This window comes from Zootoca vivipara, chromosome 11 (genome assembly GCF_963506605.1).
Source record: "Zootoca vivipara chromosome 11, rZooViv1.1, whole genome shotgun sequence".
Taxonomy (NCBI): Eukaryota; Metazoa; Chordata; class Lepidosauria; order Squamata; family Lacertidae; genus Zootoca; species Zootoca vivipara.
The window spans coordinates 41,859,748-41,886,689 of record NC_083286.1 but is presented as its reverse complement, the minus strand read 5'-3'; the positions used below and the strand labels follow the sequence as shown (position 1 = coordinate 41,886,689).

The window sequence follows — 26,942 nt, the reverse complement described above, 5'->3', positions numbered from 1 at the left end:
TGCATCAAATTACCATGATGTAGATAAAAACCCTATTGATAATTATGTAGCACATATACTTTGGCAAAGAAAAGTCTTCTGCTCCCCAATTGCATATTCCTAAAGAGAACTAAAACCTATTCCATAAATTCAAATTCTGCTCTTGAAAACATAAGCAAGATAAGTTCACACTTTCTGCTCGACATATATCACATTAATACTGAAACCATTTGTGTTGATGCCACAATTTAAAAACATTCCAACAAGGGCCACCCAATTTTATTGTCATTTTACAATGCATTCCTATTCTTCACAGATTTACATAGAAAATATATGCAAAGTCCAAGCAGATTCCACATGATACTATTATGTTCTTTTACAGTTAGCATGTTCTTTACTTTAGATATAATTTTCTTCTTCCAATTATTGTGGTTCTGTAGTTGCAGCCAAATTCTTGTTTCAGGTATTGTTTTCTGTTTTTATCAGTTCTTTGATGATGTTCAAAATTTTATCATCTGGGGAACAGAATGACAATAAGTGACAAAGAATGGAAAATTCAGCCATATTTCCCAACCCCATCAAGAATTATAATCATGTGTATTGTAGATTATCACGCTGCACCCTGCCTGCTAAAAGCAGCACAAAACATGATGAGGGTTGAAATGATACGGAAGTGAAGTTCAGCCTCTTCAGATCTGGGATATCAATGTACCTGAGGTCGCTTGACTTTTCTCAAATTAGAATTGTGCACACAATTAAAGACATGGACTGTAGATATGGAGTTCTCAGGTTATGGTTTAAAACCCATAAATGCTCCTTCTTGTGTTTAAAAGAATAGGTTGCAATATACTCCCAAGAGCTATTATGTTTTTATTTCTAACAGTGAGTTCATCTATTTTTCTAGTATCAATCACCAAATGCCACTTTTTAAATCCCGCCACACATTGATTCACAACTTGATTCCTATGTTGAAGTATTTGCCTAAAGTAGTTGAGAGATAACCATCTGCAGCAGCCAGTGCTAACAATTTTATGCATTCAGGTTTAGTATTTGCAATGATGTCCGATCTCCCTCAGTTTTTGCTCAGAAAGAAAAACTTGCATAAAATTTAGAAAGTGTGCTAAGGAATTCGGACACATTAAGCTGTTGAACATGAAAGACAGTGAAATGAGGAGAGGCCTTGTTATCTGAAGCTATGCTATGTACACACACTATGCATTGTGTGTGTGTCTCATGATCAAATAAACTCATTGTGACTAGGGCAAAATCAGAAATGGCACTAGCGTGCTTGTTACACTGGAAATTTGAGCTGCTAAGTCACTATTCTGCCTAATGAAGGTTTTCTTTTTTAAAAAAGGTTTATCTTGTTTCAGTAAGAGTTTACCTTATCAGTTTTGCATTTTATTTTGGTAACTTATGCACAGAGGACTACTCTACTCATGTTCAATGAAAGACACAATACCAAATCGTGTTTTTTTTTTGAGGAAAAATAAATATAAGATGTTCTGTCTTATTTTCGGAGAAACATGGTATTTGTTTCAATAGATGGACCCTTTCTGAGCACACATTCCTTTGTGTGTATGAAAGATAGGTGCCTTTATTGAAATAAATGTAGGAATACTTAAGGGTGGGAGAAGTCCATGGATGAAATATTGCAGTGCACTAGCTTACACCAAGAAAGAGATCAGAGTTGAAGAAAGCTGTGCAAAGTGACTTCCCTCCCTCCCCCCAGTGGTATATGATATTCATCCATCGTACATAAAATCTAAGAGAATGATGTATATGTTTTGCTATCCCATAAATTTTAGGTATACCGAGTTCAATATTTTTATGGCTGTGCTGGGGTTGGGGAATTACCTTCAAGTGACATTTTAGGGTTTTCAAGTTTTTGCTTTAAAACAGACTCGATGAGTGCTCTCAGTTGCTTGAAAATCACTGCGATTTTGACAGGAGCCTGTAAAAATAGGAATATTAAACCTTACATTTCCACTTCAGAACAGTTCGTTAATAACATATCGGATATTAAAAATACATTTCCCACATACAAACAGACAAGTTATGTCAGACATTGTCAGACATAAAACTGCTGTTCAAAACCAACCATGGTTTGCTGGAGTGAGAACAAGTAATGGACCCTTCCCATCCTTCCTTCTTTTGCATGCCTAGCTTGAGAAAAAAACTGATTTGCTACATCAATTTCCTGCCATATCCAAAATCAGGATGATTTTATCTGATTTGTAAAGCAGGTTTATAAGAAGCATTTAAACTGGTTTTCTGGCTCTGATGTAGTTTAAAATATTTTTTATTCAAATTTTTAAAAGCAAAGAAGATTACACAACTTACATACCATGGAAAAAAGGAACCAAAAAAAGAGCAACAGGGGGGAAAAAGATCAGAAAAAAGAAGAAATGGGGGGGGGGGAAACCATACATAAAAGAAATTCATTTAAAAATTCACTTCCAATCATTTATATATCGCTTCCATTTATATAGCCTCTTTAACTCGCTATTTCTCTTTTAACATTACTATCTATACTCACAACAAATACCTATATACATTTAGATCTGTTTTTATATTCTCTTTTTCAAAAAATTCTTCCACAAATCTCTACTCAGCCTTTACTTTTCGCTTCGGTATATTTCTAATTGCCGCCGTTAATTTTGTTCTGGCTCTGATGTAATGGGAAACTGTTTTAACAAACTGGCAGTCTTCTCCCAAGCTAGGTGGATAAAAGGGGACCTAAACATACCTGAAAATGGATCCAGCCATCAACAGACAAAAGCCGTTCACGATGCAAGACTTCTATGTCTCCGCCGAAAAGTAAAATTGGGAAGGGGGAAATCAAAGTAGTTTCTTTCAGGTATACCTTGGCATATCTTATCTGCATGAAAAACACAAGCACAAATAATTATGTTACTTGACTCAATTGCTGCTTCTGATATAGCAGTACATCATTTTTCTGCCACAGGGAATCGTTACACACTGCCCTTTGAAAGCATGTTGAACAATTACACCAAATGCCATGGGTCACAATGAAAATTTGACAGTAGCAGTTCCCAAAGCTTTTATCCCATGGATGATGTGAAAGTTGATGAAGGTCATGGCAGACCACTTAATGATTGTTCTGCCTCTTGTGGCAATTCTAAAGCACTATGCTAGATTCTGTATGGTTTTTAATTGTTTTTTAATTGCTTCTTTAGTGTATTTTATTGTATTCAATTTGAATTCCATAAAATTCACACTGCAATAAAATAAATAAAATAAGAAATAAAAATACATTTAAAAATCAACACGAATATTTAACGCAGACATGCTGTGGACCACCTGAATGAAGCTTGCAGATCTCTAGTGGTCTGTGGACCATAATTTGGAAACCACTGTTTTACAAAGTACCATAGATCTAAGATGTTGAAAGTCATGCCCACTTAAACCAAGGCGAGAAATCCTGGTCCTAAATTTTCCTAGCACTGCAAGACATCTAACTCAAGATTTGTTGCACCATTCCCTCTGCTTGGCAGAATGTTGCAGATCTTACCTTTTCTTGATATATCAACCACCCATAGGTTTGCAGGTCCCTGTTCACAGAGGAAGGGTGCACTTGTGCTTTACCCTGAGCAGTCTCTGTTATGCATGCCAGCTTCTCTGTGATATCTACAGACTTGGTGTACATGATCTTCCCCACATTGTCATAAAGCCCAGCGGTCAGCACAGCTTTAAGGAGGACCATTTCTTGTAGCGAAAGGGAGTGTGTCCCTTCATGATGACAGGAGGGCGCTGCAAATCCTGCTGCCCGCACCACCCTGATTAGCTCTTTTTTAACATCCTGAAACAGATGCAAATGGCTATATTTTAACAATCCATTCACTATTCAAACAACAGAGTTTCCAACAACGGCAGCCTATTTTCTTTTAGTTTATCAGGTAAACTACACTTGATTAATGAAGACACTAAACACATTTACATAAAAGGTGAGAAACTTGATTGCATTTCATTTTAGTTTCTAAATATATTATAAACATAATAAAATTTGTGATTTCTGCATGCTGTTTCTATTATTAGTTTAGTTATTAGCCTATAAAGTTCAGGGCCCAAATATCACACATTACTACAGCAATTTAGAGCAGGGGTCCCCAGACTTACCGGCGTTTTGGCCGGTTCCCACCGCGCCGATCGCGCGGCGGGCCGGCGGGCGGGGGAGCGCGCGCCCGTGCGCATGTGCACTGGCGCTTACTGGCGCGGCGGCGCGCTTCCAGGGTGGAAAAAGCGCCGAAAATCTGTTGTGCGCATGCGTATGGGCCTCCCGCGACCCGGAAGTGCACCAGAAATGACCTCTTCCGGGTCGGGAGAGGCCCATACGCATGCGCACAAAGGATTTTCAGCGCTTTTTCTCCAACCCAGAAGACCGCTGCCGCGCTGTGCGCCGTAAGAGCGGGCGGCGGGGGTCGTCGCGGGCCGGATTGGCAGGCCAATTGGGCCGCATCCGGCCCCCGGGCCATAGTTTGGGGACCCCTGATTTAGAGCCTTGATTGCAAAAGTTCAGGGCCCAAATATCACACATTACTACAGCAATTTAGAGCCTTGATTGCAAAAGGGGTTCCACACCAATCAGAAAGAGACAATGGAGTTTAGCCCCATCTATTTTGCGTTATTTGCATGGAAACAGATACCACTTTTTCCTGTCACCCTCTAAGTTGCACAGAGTGAAGAGGAGGAAAAGACCTTGTTCCAACAAGCCTTTGGGAATTGACTGCTTTTAATGAAAGCACTGGTGCTGTGCTGTTTTGATTTGAATTATTTGTATGTTTTAAACATATTTTTATATGTATATGGTTTTAATTATATTGTTTTTTAATTGTTTTTTAATGGATGTCTTGTCAATGTTTTTAGCAGTTCTAGTTTTTATCTGTAAGCTGCCTCGAGTTCTATCAGGAAAAGGATAATAAATAATAATAATAATAATAATAATAATGTGTGGACATGTGGTGTTCTCCCCACCTTGTGTGTTCATTTAAGCCACTTATAAACCCCTAAATAAGGCTGAAGAGTTTTAAATGGAAAAATGGTTGCTGGTACCTCCAGAGTCAATAGCGAAGTTCTGTTGAGGAAATTTCTCCTGCAGTAGGTCATTTCAGCACGGTAGCCTCCTTCATGGCGAGCTTTCTTCCATCTAGGCAAAAGAACAACACCCAGCTCTCCTAATTATTATAATATAAAAACTCATGATGTAAGAACACAAAACAGTCACAGTCAAGGAATATGGGAAGTAGTGCTTCAGAAGGGAGCATGCTTAGTCCTCATTAGGCTGTTTTTAAGGTTCCCCCCCCTTTCCCGTCCCTAAATGTTTTTGTAGCTCTGCAAACTTTTGTGCTTCCTTGATACCTTCCCTCTTTTGTGGGGGTGTAGTATTATAGCAGAAGGGACGCGGGTGGCACTGTGGTCTAAACCACAGAGCCTAGCGCTTGCCGATCAGAAGGTCAGTGGTTTGAATCCCCGCGACGGGGTGAACTCCCATTCTTCGGTCCCTGCTCCTGCCAACCTAGCAGTTTGAAAGCACGTCAAAGTGCAAGTAGATAAATAGGTACCGCTCCGGTGGGAAGGTAAACAGCGTTTCCGTGCACTGCTCTGGTTTGCCAGAAGCAGCTTAGTTATGCTGGTCACATGACCCAGAAGCTGTACGCCGGCTCCCTCGGCCAGGAATGCGAGATGAGTGCCGCAACCCCAGAGTCGGTCACGACTGGACCTAATGGTCAGAGGTCCCTTTACCTTTAGTATTATAGCACTACTACAGTTCCTTGGCTAGAAACACCCCCCCCCCCCAGGTTAGTACTATGACAGCTGCATTTGCAACACAGACCATTTCTGTTGGCACTAAAGGCAGTTTCTTCCAAAACAGAAGACACAGTGAGAAGAGAATTCAGCTGCCATAACACTGTATACTTCATACTTCCCCAGTTTCAAAAGTGTAGCATAGCACTATGACAGCAATGGGAGGGCGGACTAGTTAAGCTAGCCCTAAGGAGACCTTGTATAGTCTGGATAATAATAACGAAAGGTTTATCACAGAATGCATTCTTTTGATTGAAATGCTTTAGGAAAGAATACTTGAGTTACCCCAGATATGCCTGGTAAATTGTTAAGTGATCTGAGTTTGCCAAAGCCAGAGATGATTTCGCAAGGTCTGCTTCATCTTTTCTTCCAATTGGTGTTGTAAATGGAGATTTTTCTGTCATTACTGCAGCAAGAGTGGCCTGCAGACCAGAGTAAAATATGATACAGTACATTAAATCCAATAGCAATTACATCTTTATTCCCACCAGTATCTATTTCATTAAGCTTGCATGAGAACAATAACCAAAGTGATGACACCACCACAGACCTCTAGTACACAATTCAAAGAATTCAAAGAGTTGGAAGGGACCCTAAGGATCATCTAGTCCAACCCCCCTGCAATGCAGGAATATGCAACTGTCTCTTATGGGGATCGAGCTTGCAGCCTTGGTGCTATCAACACCATGCTCTAATCAGCTGAGCTATAATTCGTCAGTGGAAAAATGAAAGCAAGGAGTTAGCATTATATGTGATCACAGATTTCTGAAAAATTTGGAAAGTGAAAGGCAATGGCACCTAAAAGCTGCCCAGATCCATCTCGTTCCACCTTCTGTTTTTTAAAAAATGCCAAATTGGAAATTTCTGAAACCTCCTAAGTAAGGCATGATGAAGATAGCTATTTTCTATATCCAACAGACTCTTAATTGAGCAATGTTTCAAATATATTATTGAAAAATACAGCCTATTTGGGTATCGTTACAAACTTCACTTCAGTTTGCCCTGAAACAGTTAAAGTGGTGTGTACAGGCAGACAGACAGACAGATATAGATATATGCCTTAAGACCATAACAGGTTCACAATATTAACAATTATATTGCGAGCACTGATACTGTCTAAAGTTTAGAAAATGGTCAATGTAATGGCGGTCAACTTACCACTGGTTCCAAGCAGCCAAAAATAGCACCAAAGATCAACATTTTACCAATCTTTACATTGACTGGTAATGCTGCAAGATGTTGGCCTAAAGGAGTCAGTTTTGGCTCACTTAATTCACAAGCCCCAATCTTCCGTAGAACGTTCATGGCATTGCCAACTACTTGAGGCTGAGGTGGGTCTAAGGCCTTGGAGAGGAACTCTTCAGGAGATCCAAGATTACATTTCTGTAGATGACCCAAGAGCAAGGAAGAGGTAAATGCATCCAATAGCATCCTATAAAACATCCTATAATAATAAAGTATAACTTTATGGATATATGTCCTCCACCAAAATACGCATTTACTCAAAAATATTCTTAAATAAACAAACTTTCCCATTTTTTTCTGCAGGCCTTCAGAAATCAACTCCAGCCTCTTATTTCCCTATAAATCAGAAGTATTAATAATTGAAACAGAAAAGCTCATACCATGATGTGAAGGCACAGTTCTTCCAAGGGCACCCGCAATATTTCTGGAACTGAGTAGTCTGCAAAACTTTCAAATCTGCAAGAACCGCAAAGGAGAGATACAGTAAGATGTGGTTCATACTGCTAAATCTGCCATGTGATTATGTACACAGGCGTAACTATAGCCAAGTGAAGTACCATAATAGATTATTTGCAATCATTAGGCTTTAAATATATTTAAGCATTATTATTATTATTATTATTATTATTATTATTATTATTATTATTATTTTATTCTCGTTGTAAAGAGCTTCGGGACTTTTGCTGTGGGAAAAGATGCGTAAATTCAATAAACCTAAGCCAGTCTCAGTGCTGTACTTTAAATAGATGGTTCTGAGCTAACACAGTACTACTTGCTTAGCGTCTAAATCTTGAAGGCCAAGACAGCCTTACCTATCTCTGGTGTACATTCGGAAGCAAAATCCATCCCTCACACGTCCAGCTCTCCCTTGACGTTGTAGTGCACTAGCTTTACTGACAAATGTCTCCTCCAATGAGCTCATTTGACTGCTTTCATGGTATCTGGGTTAAAGGTAATGAAACACAAATTTCCATTAAAGCTTCTACATTAAAGCCATGCTTAGAACTTTCTCTGCAAGCAAATCTGGTGGACTACTTCTCAAGATTCTGCAAGGTCTGCTTCACCTTTTATTCTAAGTGGAAGATTTCTAGAGTCACATCAAAATAATAGCAATTACAGATGCCTATTGGCCTTCATAGAATCTACCTCAAAAGGGAGCATGGTGTTTTAAAATGCATGATGTGAGAAATTAAAGTAGCTTAGGAACTTCTGCTCCAGTGAACAATGAAGATAACAAGAGCATTGGTGTTTAATTGAAGAGCCAGGGCCCAAGAGAAAAGATTTAAAAGACAGGATGATATAGGATGGATAAGCAGACAGACCAGGCAAGCTGGATGGAGGCAGCAGCAGGGAGAGGAAATGTATTAATATATATATTTTTAATGGGTCCAATGTAGCAAACTGTTTTCCCGAGACACAGCATAAAACTGCATGGTTCTGGTTAGAGAAATCGAGTCTTGCCATGAAAATAATCGTGCATTTTCCAAGTTACCAATCACTTTTAATCAGATTTATTTATTTATTTACTAAATTTCTAGGCTGCCTTTCATCTAAGGATCACAGTGCATTTTAGAATACAAGAACACAGAAATATATAACATAACAGCAATCAAAACAATACCCTCCACAAATTTAAAAGGCCACACTTTATTTAATTAGCCAAAGGCCTGGGAGAAGAGGAATGCTTTTGCTTGGTGCCTAAAGATATGCAACAAAGGCACCAAGTGAGTCTTTCTGGGGAGAGCATTCCACAAATGGAGAGCCCCCGCAGAAAAGGCCCGTTCTCATGTTGCCTCTTGAGGAATTAAGAATTTCTTAGGTTAATTGACACTTCATACTACAGTACATGCATTTTTAGACCATGCTCACATAGTATTAAAAATTGAGATATGAAAGCTAGGAGCCAAATGGCCCCTTTAACCTAGCTTATGGGTGCAACAATGGAATGGCTAGGCACACTTTTTTATAACAAGAATATAAAGCTGAAAAGGAATGAACTGCAGCTAAAATATTATGTTCATTTTTCAAATGGTCTAGTCATTCCCCTGCCCACCCCCTAATATTCTTAAGAGGGTCTCTTCTCTAGTCTTCAGAGAGTAGCTGGAAGTGGGGAGGCAGAAAAAGGTCCTCCTTTCCTTCCACTCTTCAGTTTTATTCTAAAATCTTAGACGCAGTACTGCGCCCAGAGCTCAGAAACTGCTTGTGTTAATGAAATTCCCTGTCCCAAAATGCGCCTTGAACAATGGGAGTTTTGAACACTGCGCTCACATTACAAAAGGACTTCAATACAAAATGCCAACATTGAGTATTACCTATTTTCCTTTGTCCTTCCAGCGTCAATTACAAAAACAACATCGGGTATAGTAATACCTGTTTCAGCAATATTTGTGGCCAAAACAATCTGCAAAAGAAACAAAAAAAAATTGTTAGTGTTTCATTGTAAGCGGGCTGCCAGTTTTCCATTGTTATGGGGTGCGTGTCCTGCTTTTTATATGTTGGATGGAATGTCAATATTTCATATGAAAGTTTTGCCAGCACAACAGCTGATGTACTTATTATGATGCTTTCATACTAGGGACCAGCAAACCATCATGCACTAGAATCTAGGAAAAGCCACTCTGTATTTCATCATGATCATCTACTGAATCAATATAGATGATCTTCTACATTCTCAGCAATGCAATTTATTCATTTCTGAAGACTTTGCTACCAGCACTATGGACACCCACTTTCCATCTCCTGGAGAAACATTACTTTGCCCAGTAACTATCATCCCTTACTTCTGAAAAGTTATGCATGCCAATTGCCATCAAACTGTATGCATATTTATTCAGAACCAAGCTCCAGTTTGCTAACAGGGACTTGGTTCCAAATAAAGGGGCAAAAGATTGCCACCTTTGAGGAAGTGATCGTGCTTATGTGCACATTGTGCACAGGAAGACACGATTCTATAGCATAAAAGGGACGCCGGCAGCATATGTACAATTTGGCAGCATCAATCACGTTTCGAAAGATGTGAAGTGAAGGCAGTCTGTTACGCCAATAAAGGCAGGAGGAAACATCGAACTGGAACGCAATATGAGACAGACATCACCAGAGCGTAGAGAGTTATATAAACCATACCTTTCTAACACCAAACGGGGGCAATGTAAATGCAGCTGCTTGGTCTTGGGTGGACAGAACAGAATGCAGTGCTATTAACTGGTGCCTGAAAGGATTGTGTAAAAAACAACAATGTGTTTATTTCCAAGGCTGCATGCATGCATATAAAAAGTAAACGATGGCCATTATGCTAATTCATATGTGGACCCATTTTGGCATTAAGACTCAAGAAAGGCTCACATTACTGCATTTTAGAAAATATGGCTTGAATGCTGCCCTCCGCCAACTGATGGCTTCTTAAAGTTTGGGAAGGCAAAAATCCCATGCACATACGGCTTACCATATTTTCAGGCTTATATTTCTTTCAGCACCTTCAACCTTCCTCCAACACACGAAGCTGACTTTACACACCATCGCCCCATGTCATGCAGCATGGTCTGCAGCAGGTGGTGGGATCTTTTGGCCCTCCAGATATCGCTGAACCACAGCTCCTGTAACCCCTAGCAAGGAAGGGCAATGGCCAGGGATGATGGGAGTTGTAGTTTAACAGTTGCAGCTCAATATAGACAGCCAAGGGTTCCCCACACCTGAAGTGAACAATGGTTACATTAGCATTTCCTATAAGTGTTGCAGAAACATGAATATTTTTGTCCATCAAATAAATGATAGCAAAGGGGGCTTCTCTGGAGAAAGCATTTTGCCTCCTGACTTGTGCAGCACCTAAAAATTTCTCCATTAAACAAGTGAGGCTCATATTTTCAGCTAGTGAATTTGTTTAGCCTTTCCAGAACCTAATTAAAATTACAAACATACACACAGCACCTATTTCCCATGCGAACTGATAAGTGGTTTTTCAATAATTATTAGTTTACCTCTCCCTTATATTAAACCTTCTGTCAGTTGAAATGAGGTCATGCAACTGTTGGATATGAGCAAGGCCTGGCAGAAAAATCAAGACAGCTCCTTCTACATTTTTGAACTGGGGAGTTCTGTCTGTAGAGGAAACAAAATAGAAAACTATTCACATTCAGATTTTTTTTTTAAAGCCAATACTCCATGGTTAGACACCCACTGTTAAGGAAAGCAAACAATTCAACATCATATTTATTTTATTCATTAAATTTATACCCCACCCTTCCCTGCAAAGGAGCCCAGGGTGGCCATTTATACACAGAACAATCTTCTGTATGTTAACTAAGAAGTCACATGAAGTTTAATGAGACTTATGTCCAGATAAGTGTACAGCAGGGGTAGAAAGTCCTTGGTTTTAGCCTGGGGGAGTCACATGGCAATGGTGAGTGCAGTCAGAGGCAAACATTCCTTTTTCAAGAGAATTTGCATATTGCTAAATTGTCAGGACAGTTTACAAGAAGCTCTAAGCAGTTTTATCTCTAAGTTAGTGGAGGGATGCACAGCAAGCTGTGTTCCTGCATTGCAAAGCCAAGGTTTCTAAGCCCCCCCCACACACACCCTCCTTCCATCCAGGCAAGAAAAGGCATTATGACAGGCAAGTGTCTTCAAGGAGGGCTTGCTGCAGGGCCAGTGAGGAAGTGTGACCAAGATCCAGAAAGAGACGTCTAGAGTGCTGCAGTTGATCAATGGGTGTGAGATTCACCAATCCTGATACAGTATATAGGATACTTGTTGGCACCTGTCTGTCTTAAGAGACAATGGAATGCGCCTCATGGAGTGAAGTCAAACCTGAAAATCGCAGTGCCTGCTGTGGCTGCAGAAATCAGTAATTCGTAATTGTCATTTTTTCTGCGTTAGCAGCACTGAAGTGACCCATCCCGAGTACTGTTGTATGGAGGTCCTGGGATGCCCAGAGAATATCCTTAGTCCTTAGTCTCCCCCCCCCCCAACATGTCCCACAAGGACATACAGGTGAAACTCGGAAAATTAGAATATTGTCGAAAAGTGCATTTATTTCAGTAATGCAACTTACTCTTTTTTATTTTAATTTTAATTTTTACAAATGCTTTCTTTTGGAATTTCCACAGTAATAAAACAAATAGTTACAATAATACAAAAATAAAAATAAACATCGCTATTACATTTCATTAATTACATTCCATTTATAATTGACCCGCCTAACAACAAATAATTACAATTACAACAAATAAAGGCTTGACATATCTTGCTTTGCATGTCATGCATCTATCTCATATATTGGTTTCACCTTTTAAGTTGTGTTACTGAAATAAACACTTTTCGACGTTATTCTAATTTTCCGAGTTTCACCTTGTATATTAAGGATAGCAGCCTTAATATATGGCATTAAACAAAACATTTTGGTCTGTAACTTTCTAACAGCTTTAAAAAGAATTCCAAAAAGACATACCTAGGAATGCAAGCAACTCCAAGATGAGGTCAAAGTTTATCTTGTAGGGATTCATATAAAAAATGGCTTGACGGGTTCGACTGCTAAATTTTTGGTAGTAAGGTCCTAAATCAATACCCGGTGAAGCCTGAACTGGAATATGTTCCTAAGAACGGGTTGGGGGAAGAGAAAGAACAGTGGAAATGTAAGTTCTTAAATGGGTTAACAAAATGGGTATTTGTTTATAGCTTGTTTTATAATACTGCAACATGGATGACAAAATCATAAACATAAAAAATCAAACATAAAAAATGTAAAAAACAGTCTAATTAATGCTATATTAACTATGATTACTACATAAAACAAATTTTTTACATAGAAACTGAGGTCAAATGACACTGTTCAAAGACATTTAATCTATGCTATATTTTGGAAAGTGACTTGTCTATTCTCTATGTGATTGGACACTTAGGATAATGCAACCATAGTGCACAATGATTCCTGAGATCAATGGGGTTTTGGTCTACGTTTGGATAGTTAGATGCCATTTTGAATCACAATGGCAGACTGAATCTTTCAAAACTGCACTATTTTTTTGGTTTCTTAGAATTCCCAAGCAATGCCAAGTATGAGACTTCTAGTTAAAAACATTTGTGGGAAGTCAAAACGCATAACCTCCAAATTACTTTAATATTCAGGGGTCAGCAAACTTTATCAGTCCCTCAGACCATGTGGGGGGCCGGACTATATTTTGAAGGGGAAAAAAAAGAATTCCTATGCCCCACAAATAACCCAGAGATGCATTTTAAATAAAAGCACACATTCTACTCATGTAAAAACACCAGGCAGGCCGCACAAATAACCCAGAGACCCATTTTAAATTAAAGGAGACATTGCACTCATGTACAAACACACTGATTCCCGGACCGTCTGCGGGCCGGATTTAGAAGGCAATTGGGCTGGATCCGGCCCCCAGGCCTTAGTTTGCCTACCCATGGTTTAACTCTTCTGATCTGCCTTGGCTTACACTGTGGATGAAAGACCAACATGTCATTCCACAGTGACTGAAACCATTAGCAGTCCCAAAATACCCTTTATTATAAGGGTTTAGTAAGAGAGCCAGTGAGCCAGTGTTGAACAGCAGATAGAATTTTGGACTTCAACTGCTGAAACCTGGATTCAAAATCCACTTTCAAACTGTTCTGCACTGGGTTTTCAGTATGTTGTTAAAATACTGTTCATGAAAGGAAATTGAATCCCCTGTGGAAAAAGCGTCTCACCTGGTATTTTGTAACTCCTCCTCCTTTGGTAGTAACATTTATTGTTATTTCCTCTTCTTCTTCCAAAAATTTCTGACAGTATTCAGAATCTTTCTCAAGAATAAAACCAGTTTCCTCTATCACATCTTCAACATGGAAAACCTAGAGTTGTGTAAAAACGAATTATGCTTTGAACGTTATTTTAAATAAACCTGAGCAGGGTTTTGAGTATTATGAAAGGAAGGGAACAGCTTTTTTGTTGTTGTTCAAATAGGTACCTATAAAGGCTGATCTGAAAAGTGGATAATTTAAACTTTGGCACAAGGCTCCTCTGTCATGTTGTGCTGTGAAACTATACAAGAGCAGCTCATGTTAAACATTTTCTCCCCTCAAAACATGGGTTCAAGCAAAAATAAATCAAAAATTCATTACTTGGTTCAGGTATAACTTTCAAACATTATATGGCATTTCATTGAAGAAATAAGAGAAATATGGACACATGGCTTCCTAAGAAGATTTCTTAAACAAAGAGACTTTTCAAATAAGGACTCAGGCTTATAGCCTCTTGTTGCAAGAATAGGCAAAATTAGATTTTAATAGCACACCAAGGATATGAGTGCAATTGTATGTTTACCTCTACAGGATAACTTCTTCCTGAAATTCTTAGTATGGGACAGTGAGTGAAATAGCTGGAGAATTTCTCACTGTCTACTGTGGCACTCATCAAAATAAGATGCAGGTCTGAACGCTTGTGCAGGATCTCTCTTAGGATAATTAGCAAGAAATCTGATTGAACACTTCTTTCATGGACCTTGGAAAAAACAGAATGGAAAGCGAGTTAATGAATGAGACAGAAACAAGGGCTTTCTAGAAAACATGTTGCTTTGGACTGTTCCAGTCTTCTGCAGGTAACTGGGAAAGTGTTGCTAACCTCATCTACTATAACATGTGACACATTAGAAAGAAGAACATCTTCTTGCAGCTTTCGAAGAAGAACTCCTGTTGTACAGTAAAGCAATCTAGTGGCGTCGCCTGTTCGGGATTCCATACGGATTTGATAGCCACACATGGAATTCTTAAATTTAAAAAGAAAGAAAAACTGATTAGTATACAAAGGGCGAGCCTGGAGTAAACTTATTACTGACTGGATTTTGTGCTGGATTTTGAATTGAAAGTTTTACTCCTGGAAAAAATTGTATGGATCTAGTTTTAAAATGATTGCTTTATATAGTCTACCTATTTGACAAAAACACAGCACTCTTGGGCTTAGTCTCCTTAAACACTAAATAGCCAATGCAAGATGGTTTTTTCAGTAGGGTTTGGTTTTTGGTTTACTGTGCTAAATACAGACTCCCAGCTAGTCTATTTTGGTGATGCTTTCTTAAAGGATATGCAATAGCTTCTCTCTGCAGTACTAATCATTTTTGCAAAAGAATACCAGCATCTGAACAGTATAACAGTAGGCCAGTCACTAGGAGAGATGCTTCAAGTGAAATTCACAGCAAAGTGCTTTACTTGAAATCCCTATGATAACAGGTCCCATTATAAACTGATCATTTGAAAAGGCCCAAGTGAGAGCACACGGTCACCCTCCCAAAGGCAACTTACTCTTCCTCCAGGTCCACTTTCGCAGCCCAGCTCTTCACATACTCTGGTTGCCAAACTCACTGCCGAGATCCTTCGGGGTTGGGTGCAAACAATATTGCACTTATTCAGATTTCGTTCATTGTGCAGCAAGTCCTCCAACAAAAAATGTGGAACTTGGGTACTTTTGCCACTCCCTGTTTCACCAGCCACAACCACAACTCGGTGCTTTTTAAGAGTTTCTATGAGGGCATGTCGGTATCTGAACACAGGTAACTGCTCCCTCTCCTTTAAAAGCCTCTGGTATCTAGGTGTATTCTGCAGTTTCTTAAAGAGGGTCCTAGCAGGTTCCAGGTCATCTGTAACTGGGCTGTCGAGAGAGAGGCCACTAAAGTCCTCTTCAGAAACCAAGTTCTCCCAAGAGTCTTCTGCATCTTCCAATATTTGGGGCTTGCTTTCCAGAGGCGGCGGCGGCTGTTGCTGTTTCAGCTTGTTTAGCAGTTTAGCAATGAACTGGTCACGGGGTTTGTTGGTTTCCATCTTGTTTTCTTCTTCCTTTTTCTTTTCAGTGTCACTCCATTCTAGCCAAACCTCCCTGTATGTGGGAGGAAGTAACTGATGGACTGACTGCAGAAGAGACAAAAAGAAACAAAACCTTAACTGGGGAAAATGTGCTTTGGACCCGGACATTTACAGTGTGCATGTTTACTGAGCCACCAGCCCCCATAAGGTTACATGTTCACACACACGAGCTACTAAATGGTGAATCGGCAAGTATGAACCAACTCCTGTAAGGTGTGCTTCCCTGGGTTCCTTTGGGAGGAAGGGCAGGTTATAAATCTAGTAAATAATAATAAATACAACTGAACAATTTTAAATGTTGTCCGCACTAGGAACGGTTTTCAGAGTTCAATCATATACAAAACCTCACCTGTCCTTTGGTTAATTGGTAAAGTGCTAATGTGGCAGCCAGATGTTGAGCCTGCATGCTGTCCTCTGTAAGGATTGTGGGAATTGCTGTCATTGTTTCATCAGCCGACTTGGTAACTCTCACCCTTAAGAAGTTAAATCAAAGTGTATAAATTCATTTTAAGTCATTCAGCAATCATATCTACTTTGAATAAAGGATGGCTTTCAACTGCAAGATTCGAAAAGTTAACCCTTCTACATGTTTGGGGTTGTAAGGGATACCACAGAGGTACAGTGGTACCTCGGTTTTCGAAGGCGCCTGTAGTCGAACGTTTCGGAACTCGAACACTGAAAACCTCGGAAGTCAAACAGGAAACGTGGCTTCCGTTTTGCGTTTTCCATACTGAGACTTCTGCATTCAGTTTTCAAACATTTCGGAACTCGAACAGACTTCCAGAATGGATTACGTTCAAAAACCAAGGTACCACCATTACCCCTCGTCCCACTTTATACTCCACATAGTCATGTGTTTGTTCTACAGTGGTACCTCGGTTTATGAACACAATTGGTTCTGGAAGTCTGTTCATAAACTGAAGCGTTCATAAACTGAAGCGAACTTTCCCATTGAAAGTAATGGAAAGTGGATTAATCTGTTCCAGACGGTCCGCGGAGTACTTAAACTGAAGCGTTCATAAACTGAAGCGAACTTTCCCATTGAAAGTAATGGAAAGTGGATTAATCTGTTCCAGACGGGTCCACGGAGTACTCAACCTGAAGCGTACTTAACCCAAAGCATGGGTGTAATTGGTTCCAAAAGTCTGTTCATAAACTGAATCATTCATAAACTGAAGCGAACTTTCCCACTGAAAGTAATGTAAAGTGAATTAATCCGTTCCAGATGGGTCCGTGGCGTTCGTAAACCAAAAATTCGTAAACCGAGGTGTTCATAAACCGAGGTTCCACTGTATTTTGTTTCAACATACATCCTCATTTAAAAAATAATAATGGGGGTGGGGTTTCCACTTAGCAACTCCCTCCTAATAAAATCACATGCTGATGGTTGAAGTTGGTGGTGTTTAGAATGGTACACTGTTTGCTTCTTCACCTGCCTCCATCAGCAGAGTTTCATGCAACTGTGATAAGGCATATGTGTATCAATCCAGCCCATGCTTAAAAGAGGGGGGGAAACACCTCCACTATTTGCTAGGGACTGTGAGAAACTGCTCAGGATCACCTTTATAAAAAAAATCATATGCAAAGACTTTGTTCCACACTATTTTTAAATTTCTATACCACTTTATATTTTTTAATAAAAATCTCTAAGCGGTTTACAGCCTATTAAATCAATCAATAAATAAAAAAAACAATAAAACAATAGCTGGGAGATGTTCCTCCGGCCTCATGAGGAGCCTTTCTTGTAGGGCTGGTGAGTGTGGGCCTTTCCAGGTGGAAAAGGCCTTGTGGGGAGCGGCCTTCACGCTTCAAATACTTATTGTATGAATAAGACCCGTGTTAAGTCTACCTGTTTTAAATATGGGTTTTTTATGTGCATTCAGTAGATAAATAGCAAGTCATTAAGTATCCATTGATAACCACACTAAAATTAACGGGAAAGGAATTAAAAATTTTCAAGCAAAGTCAAAAGGAAAGTTAACATCAGTAGCAGTACATACCTACATTTCCAATATCTTCCTGCTGGAACTTTTTCAAAAGATGGGTTTGGGCACTTGGGATAATGTTTTCTGCACCAGTCAATCAAAAACTGTTTTGGTGATTTCCCAGTCCAGCTTCGAGCAGTATAATCAAAATTCCTCACGTCCTGAGGTTCTTTCTTTTTCACTAACATCAATCGATAAGCCATTCATTATTTTGCACGGCAACAGAAGTCATTACCAGAATTAAAGGATGAATGATTTAAACACAGAACTATGCGAGTCAGCATTGATTATTGTGTTACCTGTTCAATCCTGACCACTAATTCAGACTCTACACAGGTCTCACTGCAGTATGATTTATATACAGCCCCCTGCTAAGCCTCTAAACACATGCATATACAGTAGAAGGATCTCCCTTAGTCCAAAGGAAAGGGTGTGGAGAAAGCTTGCACAGTTAATTCTGAACACAAAACACAGATATTACCTCCAGCACCACTTCTTAATAATCCTATTAACACTAGGATGCCACATTGTGCAAGAATCCAGGTGAATATAAATTGTATAATCCTGTCCTATATCACATTTATGAAAAACCAGGGCAATCAGTTCAATTAAAGCTACTGACTGGCGTGTATTTAGGGTCTTGTTTGGGAAGGCCCTTCTAGTTTTTCCCTTCCCAAAGAGGTGAGGACTTGTCTAACCATGTGGAGCTATTACCTACCCATACTGGCTTTTGTGTTACTTGAATGTGTGAATTCACATGGATTATTATGTGAAACCATATGCAACATGGCTTCTGAAGAGAGTCCCATGTAGTTGTGCCTTTCAGGAGCATAAGAAAAGGCAAAGCAATGATGTGTTTTGAAACTAAGCCACTAGAGAAAGTGCTTCAGAATCTTATTACACACTCAAGATCAGGTCTGGTAATCCTTTGAGCACTCCAGCTGCCGCCAAATTATGAGTTCTATCAACCCTGGCCATGCTTACTGGGGTTGATAGGAGTTGTAGTTCAGCAAAATCTGGAGCTCTAAAAGTTTCCCAGATCTGCTCAAGGTAGTAAACCAACCACAGGCTAAATGACAGGCCTTGCAGATGTTACAGACACACGGCAGAAAGCCTGTTACCTAAAGAAAATCACCTCATGCCGTTTTAGGCATTTCTCTTCCTTGCATTTCTACACAAGGATGGTAATTTATTCTAGATAATTCTCGATAAAGGTTTTAGTTGTTTTAAATGAACTGCTCCATACCTTTTTGTTCCTCAGGAGGAGCTTGGGTTTTTTCAAGCAAATTCAATGCACCGCCCATTTCAAGAGGCACAGGAACCTTTTTCTTGTCACTTGGCTGGTTTGTAACTTTTATTGCAGGATTAAACACGGGGTGTTCTTCCAGTACTGCCATTTCTGCCAAGAAGGAAACGTAAGTTAGGTAAGATCTTGGCTACCATAGTGGGAAGGATAAAGAGAAGGGAGTGGACTGCATATCTTTAAATGGCTTGGGGGAATTTCTTTTCGGGTTGAAGATCAGAAAATTCTCGTTCCTATGTGTGTTAGTAACGTTTGAGGAGCGCCAAGGGGGCATGAAACATGGGTCTTGTCACATTCTGAAAACTTCCTTATATGCATTTGTGTAACACAGAAAGGCCAGGCTCTGGATTCTGAACCTGCAAGTATGAAGGAACTTATTTAGCTTTCCTTTGTACCTTGGTACAAATGGGAGCAATTGCGCTTTTGCACACACAACTTGATCAATCTCATAAAGGAAATAAAAAAGTCAATCATGTTTGCATAGCACCAGCAATAAACATGCTTCTTCACATTCAATACCAGTAGAGTATTTGTTTCCAACGTGCTACAGATAAATGAATTTTGAGTGCTCCTACCTTGTTGAATACGCCTTATTTTCTCTTGTGCCACCTTCTGTCCTTGCTTGTTTTTGTCTTGCTTGGAAGAACTTGCTTGTTCTTTTGCTTCCACAAGTTTCCCAGCCAAGTGTAAATATCTTTCATTCTGTTCCAATTGAGCTACTTAGTTATTATGCAAATGCAGATTAAATGGCACATCGTCTACAACAGGAGTGGGGGGGGGGCAGTTTTGGCTCCATGAGCCAGAGTGGCTTCATAGGGCAAATCTAACAGGTGGCCTACCCATGGTGTCATTATGACAACACATGATTGACAGCTGGGTGGGGATGCTCACCTGTCAAAATGATTTCCCCTCCAATCTCAAATGGGAAGAGGGAGAAGGCTTACAAAAGCCTTCGCAATCTCCACCCCCTCCACAACACACTAAGATCAGAGTCTCTTCATGCCAATCTCACTCTGATCTTTAATCTCTGCTCATCTCCACAACATCAGCTGAGAAGCGACTTTCCTTTTAGAGCTCATTTAATTTCCAAAAGTGAAAAATGATGGTAAGCATATTGTACTGCATCAACTCAAGAAAGTTGCTCTTAAGCACTCACAGTAGAGTTCTTGAACTATGAAAACCATGTTCTGTTTTCTTAGGCCTGCGATTATGTAACAAGCTGCTTGATATGCATGACAAAGGACTTATATTTTAATAGATACTTGAGTAGATGTAAACATAATGAGGTTGTGTTGAAATCAATAAGTATTTAACCTAAGATGGTGCCTGTTAAATTCGAAACTGCCCATGCTTTTCAGAGAACAAAGATCTATATAAAATGGCTTATTAACTTACCGGATCAAATTTTTCTTCCTCTGAATTTTGCATGGATTCGCCGTTCTCCTCGTCACTCTGTTGGTCTGCATACTGCAAGATCCATTCCTTCATGCTGATATCCTTGTGTTTTCCTGTGTTTACCTTTGGATAGTGTAAAAATAATTTGATAAGGAGGTTATACATGAATTATTCACTCTACTTTCTATAATTAGCCGTTCTTGATACAAGACAGGTGCTCTCTATGAAGAGATAGTCCTACGTTTTTATTCTCAATCCATGAATGAGATGTTTTCTTTAAAGATCAGCTGATACACCTGTTTCTACCACTTCCGTCAGCGAAAACAGACCATAGATTAGATTGAAGCGGTGCAATCCTTTGCATATTTAATTAGAATGAAGTTCCATGGTGTTTAGTATTGCTAGCCTAAGGGTTTATTAAATTAAACTGTAAACAGGAACATGGCCTAGGAAAATATGAGGTATCAACAAGGAATAATAAAACCTAAAATATTTTATTAGTTGTAAGGGAACCTTTTGATTTAATTCCTGCAAGATAATTTTTCCCATATATTATTTTAAAATATTCTCACACTAGTATTCAGGGCAAAAAAAGAAAAGAAAGAAAGAAAGAAAGAAAATTGACAAGTAGTTTCCTTACTCATTGATTTTGTATTTTTTAAGGCTTCAAAAAACCCTGCACGCAGATTCTCCATATCCAATAAAGTACCTTTTTTTCATTGTCGTCTTCCTTCTTTTTATTGTTTGGTACCTGGGGAGTTTCACTTCGAGGCAAAGGAGAATGGAATTTTGCTCTAGTTTTCTGCTGTTCTTCACCAAACTGCTGGCTGAAACCTTCAGGCAATGCATCTTTAAAAGAAAAGAAAAGTTGAAATTTAGGCTTCCTGTTTCCGGCAGTAAGAAATGGCTGACTCCCACACGATCAGACCTCAGCCGTGCCAGTAATTCAGGGTTGATATGGGGGTAATTAGCCCTGACCGACTCCCGAGGTTGGGGGAGGACTGTCTCGTAGACCCGCAGACTGTCCGAGATTGTCAGCTTGCATCAAGGTGCAAGCGGAAGGACGCTGGGTCCTAGAGCACGACACGGCTGACACTCTCCAAAGTCACTGTCATAGCCGGAAATATCTGTTTGGTAAAATAATTAGATTTGGACAATAAACAGACATAGTCTGGACCGAAGAAGACTGAGAAAAAACCTGCAGAACTGCACAGTCCCTGGTGTTTAAGCTCGGACTTCAAAGAGATTCTCATCATGGTGTTTGGATTACGGAGGTGATTGGTACGTTCTTTTTCTTCTTCTCAATATCTACAATTGTTTTTCTATGCCAAGCCTCATTAAGAAACTTTTTTTTAAAAGTACAGATGGACTTCTATTCATAATTAAGTATTCAATTGCACAGCTTTACTTAGACTTGAAAGCCTTGATAAAGATAAAAAAAGAAACAAGAACAAGATGGTGCTTGTTAATATTACTTGGCACAAAAAAGTGAGAATTCCTCCCTTTTTCGAGGGAAGTGGGAAATACTTGCTAGCTGCCTTTATAATGACTTGAGACAACAATTTGGGATAACGTATAGTACATCTGTTTGCAGAATTTCTTTATTATGAGCGAGAGAGAAGGCTAAATGGATGTCTAGCAACCCCCCTTCTAGGGCCCAGAGGGCGGGATTGTGTGGTCTCCAGGAAAGCTGATCGATCGCCAAATAACTTATATCTGTGGAATACAGTTCATTTACATTGCAATATTGCAAACAGTATGCTCAACAATTTAACGATGGGAAATCAGTAACAACTTAACAATGTCATTAAATTTCAAACCATAGGCTTGGACAACAGCCCAGATTGGAATAATTTAACAACTTGGGAGTTGCTGCGTCATTAAACTTCAAACGATAGACTCGAACAACAGCCCGGATTGGAAGATTGGAATGAAGTCAGGAAAAGCTATGCTGTCAAATAGACAATTGGAAAATATATATATACACAAATAAAGCTGTATTCAATGGATGAAAGGATATATGATTTCTGACATGATTGAGAATCGCATAGCCAGGGACAGAGAACTTTAAAGTGTTAAGATCAGAATGTGGAAAATATGAGAACAAGAAGAAGGCAGAAACGAAGATATTGGAGATATACTTCAAAGGTCCAGACTATGGGAAACCCGGAAAAATTAATAATTTGGATTGTAATTTGGTTGTGTTTTTTTAGATTGTTTTTAATTGGATTATGATTATGATTTGATGGATATGTTAATTGGCTGATTTTATTGGAAAATCAATAAAAATGATTTTAAAAAGAAAGAAAGGTTGAAATTTAAATAATGCTTATGCACATGTTCTTTACATGTGCATACAGTCATAATCAATGCTAATCCCCCCCCATGATTGGGCAACTACTGCTATGCTCCAGTACAGAAAAAGGAGTTTAAACGCTCCCATTAATTATTTTCATTTAGTTCTACTCCAATAATAATTTCAGCACTAATTGTTTGCTCCCAAAGTAAGTGCACTTAGCCCCAATATATATTCACTATTCTCCTCCTGCTCATCTCATGAAAACCTTTATACCTACGCCTTATATTAACTATTTCAACTACATGAGGGCAAATATATGTTGTCTGAATCTTGAAACTGCCTGTTTTAATATGTGTAACACCTACTTGAATTTTTATTTAGCAGTTAAACTCTCTGCAACACAGTAAAGCAGGCTTCCTCAACCTCGGCCCTCCAGATGTTTTTGGCCTACAACTCCCATGATCCCTAGCTAGCAGGACCAGTGGTCAGGGATGATGGGAACTGTAGTCTTAAAACATCTGGAGGGCAGAGGTTGAGGAAGCCTGCAGTAAAGTAACTCCCCATGGTAGTTCCAAGTAGTAAGCAAGTGGTAAGTTACTAGCATGAATGCAAGCTTCTAAACTTTCTTAACTAATTGTAAAAGGAGTAATACATAAAGACAGGAAAAGGTCAATTTCAGTTTCAAGCAGCACTCTTAAACTTCAAAGTCAGATTTTTTCCTTTATATTTACCATCAGAAAGGTTTAAGCACAGCCAGTCTAGTGCAGAATGTAGATCACCACCATACAAAATAGTATTTTTCATAGCTTCTTCAATATCTTCAGTCTTAAAAGAAAATCCTTGCAAGGCCATGTATACATCCTATAAAGAACAGTATGTTAAGGAATCAGAGACTTTTTATCTTGGAAACACTTGAAAAAGCAATCTCCATTTAATGTTATTACATAGTTGTTTTATCCCACTGGAAGTGCAGAACTGTTCCCAATGTGTAGGGCATGAGGAAATCCATGTGTCAATCAGAGTTCCTTGGGATCAGCCCCAAAAGTTTTATATAATATACTATTAAGTTAACATTTCAAAGAGGTAGTCAGCCTGTATCGAGATGTTACAGAGGGACCCAATGCCAGGGTTGCCATATTTCAAAAAGTAAAAATCGGGACACAAAAGTTTTTTTTGGGGGGGGGCATTGTTCAGCTTTTTTTGAAGTTTTGCCCAAAGTTGTGGAGCTTTGAAGTTTTGGGTCTACTTTTAAGGAAGCTCTCCAAAACCTAGACTCCCATTGCCATGTGTCAGGGTTTTTCCTGACACTTCAGCTATTTCCACCCAGACACTGTTTCCAACTATGTCCAGGAAATCCCAGACGCAACCTTACCCAACGCTTTAATTATGTTACTGTGTAGGGATTGGAGTGAACTGTGAGATCATGTACTCCCTTTCCCCACCCCTCTACCCTCAACCACAAATTGCCCATACCAGACTTCAGGGCAATGCCAACACTGAGAAACTATGGTTAACTGTGTTCCCTTCTCAAGCAAGGCCTGCTAGCCAGCTTCAAATTCTGATTTCAAAAACTGATTTAGAATCTTAGTTTGTATTGTCCATGGTTAGGCAGTGTGTGTTTGAGAAAGAAACTGAATTCAACCATAAATATATTCTTGCACGTATCTTTCAAAATAAAGCCATAGCTCAGTGCATGTAGGAATTTCTTCCTTGTTTGCTGATGAACAGTAGGACAAGGCTGAATACAACGAAAAAGTCTTCACTATCAATTTCAATGAAGTTTTTTTTTAAAAAAAAAAAGACACATGGAAACTATAAAAATCTAACTAACTTGAATTATGATTAAACCTTTTCAGTGACTCCCCCATTCCCAAACATTTGTTACTACTTTTGTGTCTCATACTTCACCTGTAATTTCTTTGCTGTAAGTCTTCTAGAAATCATACCCTGTTCACCACTTTGTTTCTTATGCTCATTGATTACACCAATAATCCTTTTTTCCAAGTTACTGTTAATCACCACCTGCGAAGGCAAAAAATAGTTACAACCAGAACAAGTTCTTGCAAACTGTTAGCTGCAGAGCATTAATAGCCAAGCACAAATGCAAGCCCATTGAAATAGAATATACACTGAGGCATGAATTGTTCAGATTACTACATGAAAAGATTGATGCATTAAATATGCATCTAGGTAAGGAAATTACTTAATAGCGTGTGATGCTTTAAAGGTGAAGGAATGCTAAATATTACTTATGCACAATACTTTCACTTCAGATTAGTCTAACATAACAAAACATGAGCCTTTCCCTCCTAATAGATGCCCTTACCTTAAGAATAGATTTATCTGCATTTGCAGAAGCACCAGAGTCAGATGATGAACCAAAGCTGTAGGTTTTTGGACCTGTGTAGCCAAACAAAAATTATTCGAGCAATATCATACAGAGGCAAAACTGAAAGTCAAAACACTGCTTTCCTGATATAAAAAACTGGAATACTCGTTTCTTATCAGTGCAAGCCTTTTACATACTGTATACTAGACCATGCTGGAGTTAGAGCACAAGCAAGCAATGGCATGGACAGATATATCATTGACATCATGCCCAACAACACATGAATGGTCTAGCAGACATGAGGCCTAAATATGGCTAGAATCATGTATTCGAACACTTACATGGGTAATTATTTATTATTATTATTATATATTTATACCCCACCTTTTCCAAAAATCATTAGAAAACATTAATAAGTAAAACTAATATATATGATTAAAAACATACAGATAATTATAATAAAAACAGCACAGCACCAACCCTTATATAAAAAGCAGTCAGTTCCCGAAAGCCTGTTGGAATAAGAAGGTCTTCACCTGCTGGTGGAAGGATAACAGAGGGAGCCAGAATTTGGGAGCATCAACCAAGAAGGCCCTCTTCTATTAACCTACCAACTGTGCCTGTGTGGGTGGTGGGACAGAGAGATGGACCTTCCCATAAGATCTCAAAATCTGGGCAGGTTTGTATGTGGGAATGTGGTATTTCAGATAGCCCAGATCTCGGTGCTGTATAGGCACTTTGAACTGCGCCTGGAGTCAGACCCATAGCTAGTAGAGCTGTTGTTAAGAAGGGAGCCATCTGCTCCGGAGGACCAGCCTGGGTCAACCACCCGACTGCTGTTCTTTGAGCCCCGTTGAAGTTTCTGAGCACTTTTCAGTGGCAGCTCCACCTACAGCTCATGACAGCAATCTAAACATATGGCTTTTCAAACATGACCTGCAGCCTTAGCATAAATCAGGTCACAAAAAGCAATACGGCAAGATGATCAGGCTCAAGACCGATCTGCTCCAGCATTTCATCCTCACAACGGCCAAAGGCGGGACCCAAACCCCACAGCGCTCTCCCCATTTGTAATCCCCAGCAACCAGCCTTCAGAGGCACGCTGCCCGCAGGCGGTGGAGGGAGAACTGTAGAGATGGCTAGTCCCAACCTTCCTTGCAGCCTGGGGATGCAGCAACGGAAAACGCTTCACCTGTCGGATTTCTGCCTTAAACGAGCAGAGGGAAAGCTTAATGGATGCCCATTGAAATCCTACACGACACGCAACGCGGGAGTAAGCCATATCGAGGCCGGTGGGGCTGGCTTCTGAGTAGGCGTGCGTGCGGAGATCCCTGCACCCTCTGAAGACGGTTCCCCCGGCAGTACTGTACCTTGCTTCAGGCGCGGGTCCTTGACAGCGGGGCTTGGGCGGGGCGCCGAGGTTCTCTTGCCGGCAGCTTCGCCGGCGGCTCCGGACTCGGCCGTGCCGGCACCCGCCGCTTTGGCCCGGGCTGCGGCTACCGCGGCGTGATGGACCGCCCCAGCCCCCGCGGCGCCGCTGCCGCCCTTGTGCTTTTTGTTCTTGCCGCCCATGGCTGACGCGCGCGCTCCTCTCCGCCGCCGCGGAACCCGCACAAAGACCTCGCGCCGGCTCTGCTGGCATCCGGGTACGGCGAGCCTCCCGCAGGGAACAGCCTCTCTGATTGGGCCGCAGGCAGCTACGGGCACGTCCTAAGCTTTTGACTCGTGTTTACG

General features: G+C 39.9%; 1 protein-coding gene across 2 annotated transcripts; it reads right to left on the bottom strand.

The window, feature by feature from the left end:
- Nucleotides 1–242: 242 nt before the first annotated feature.
- DHX29 (DExH-box helicase 29) lies at nucleotides 243–26,942 on the bottom strand. 2 transcript variants are annotated; one of them, XM_035100711.2, is made up of 27 exons: nucleotides 26,579–26,942; nucleotides 25,206–25,279; nucleotides 24,788–24,901; nucleotides 23,611–23,740; nucleotides 21,290–21,429; nucleotides 20,581–20,703; nucleotides 19,761–19,887; nucleotides 19,129–19,281; nucleotides 17,898–18,063; nucleotides 16,247–16,370; nucleotides 15,340–15,942; nucleotides 14,663–14,806; nucleotides 14,366–14,542; nucleotides 13,753–13,893; nucleotides 12,494–12,638; nucleotides 11,025–11,145; nucleotides 10,174–10,258; nucleotides 9,363–9,451; nucleotides 7,863–7,991; nucleotides 7,431–7,506; nucleotides 6,964–7,188; nucleotides 6,091–6,227; nucleotides 5,053–5,146; nucleotides 3,515–3,802; nucleotides 2,729–2,860; nucleotides 1,837–1,933; nucleotides 243–494 (listed from the first exon to the last, which is right to left on the bottom strand). In XM_035100711.2, the coding sequence occupies exons 1-27, from the start codon at nucleotides 26,778–26,780 to the stop codon at nucleotides 439–441; spliced, it is 4,092 nt and encodes a 1,363-aa protein (XP_034956602.2). In that variant the 5' UTR covers nucleotides 26,781–26,942; the 3' UTR covers nucleotides 243–438. The 2 variants fall into 2 exon arrangements, with proteins under 2 accessions (XP_034956602.2, XP_034956603.1); XM_035100712.2 differs by lacking the exons at nucleotides 19,129–19,281; nucleotides 19,761–19,887; nucleotides 20,581–20,703; ... (3 more) ...; nucleotides 25,206–25,279; nucleotides 26,579–26,942 and having other exon boundaries at nucleotides 17,902–18,030.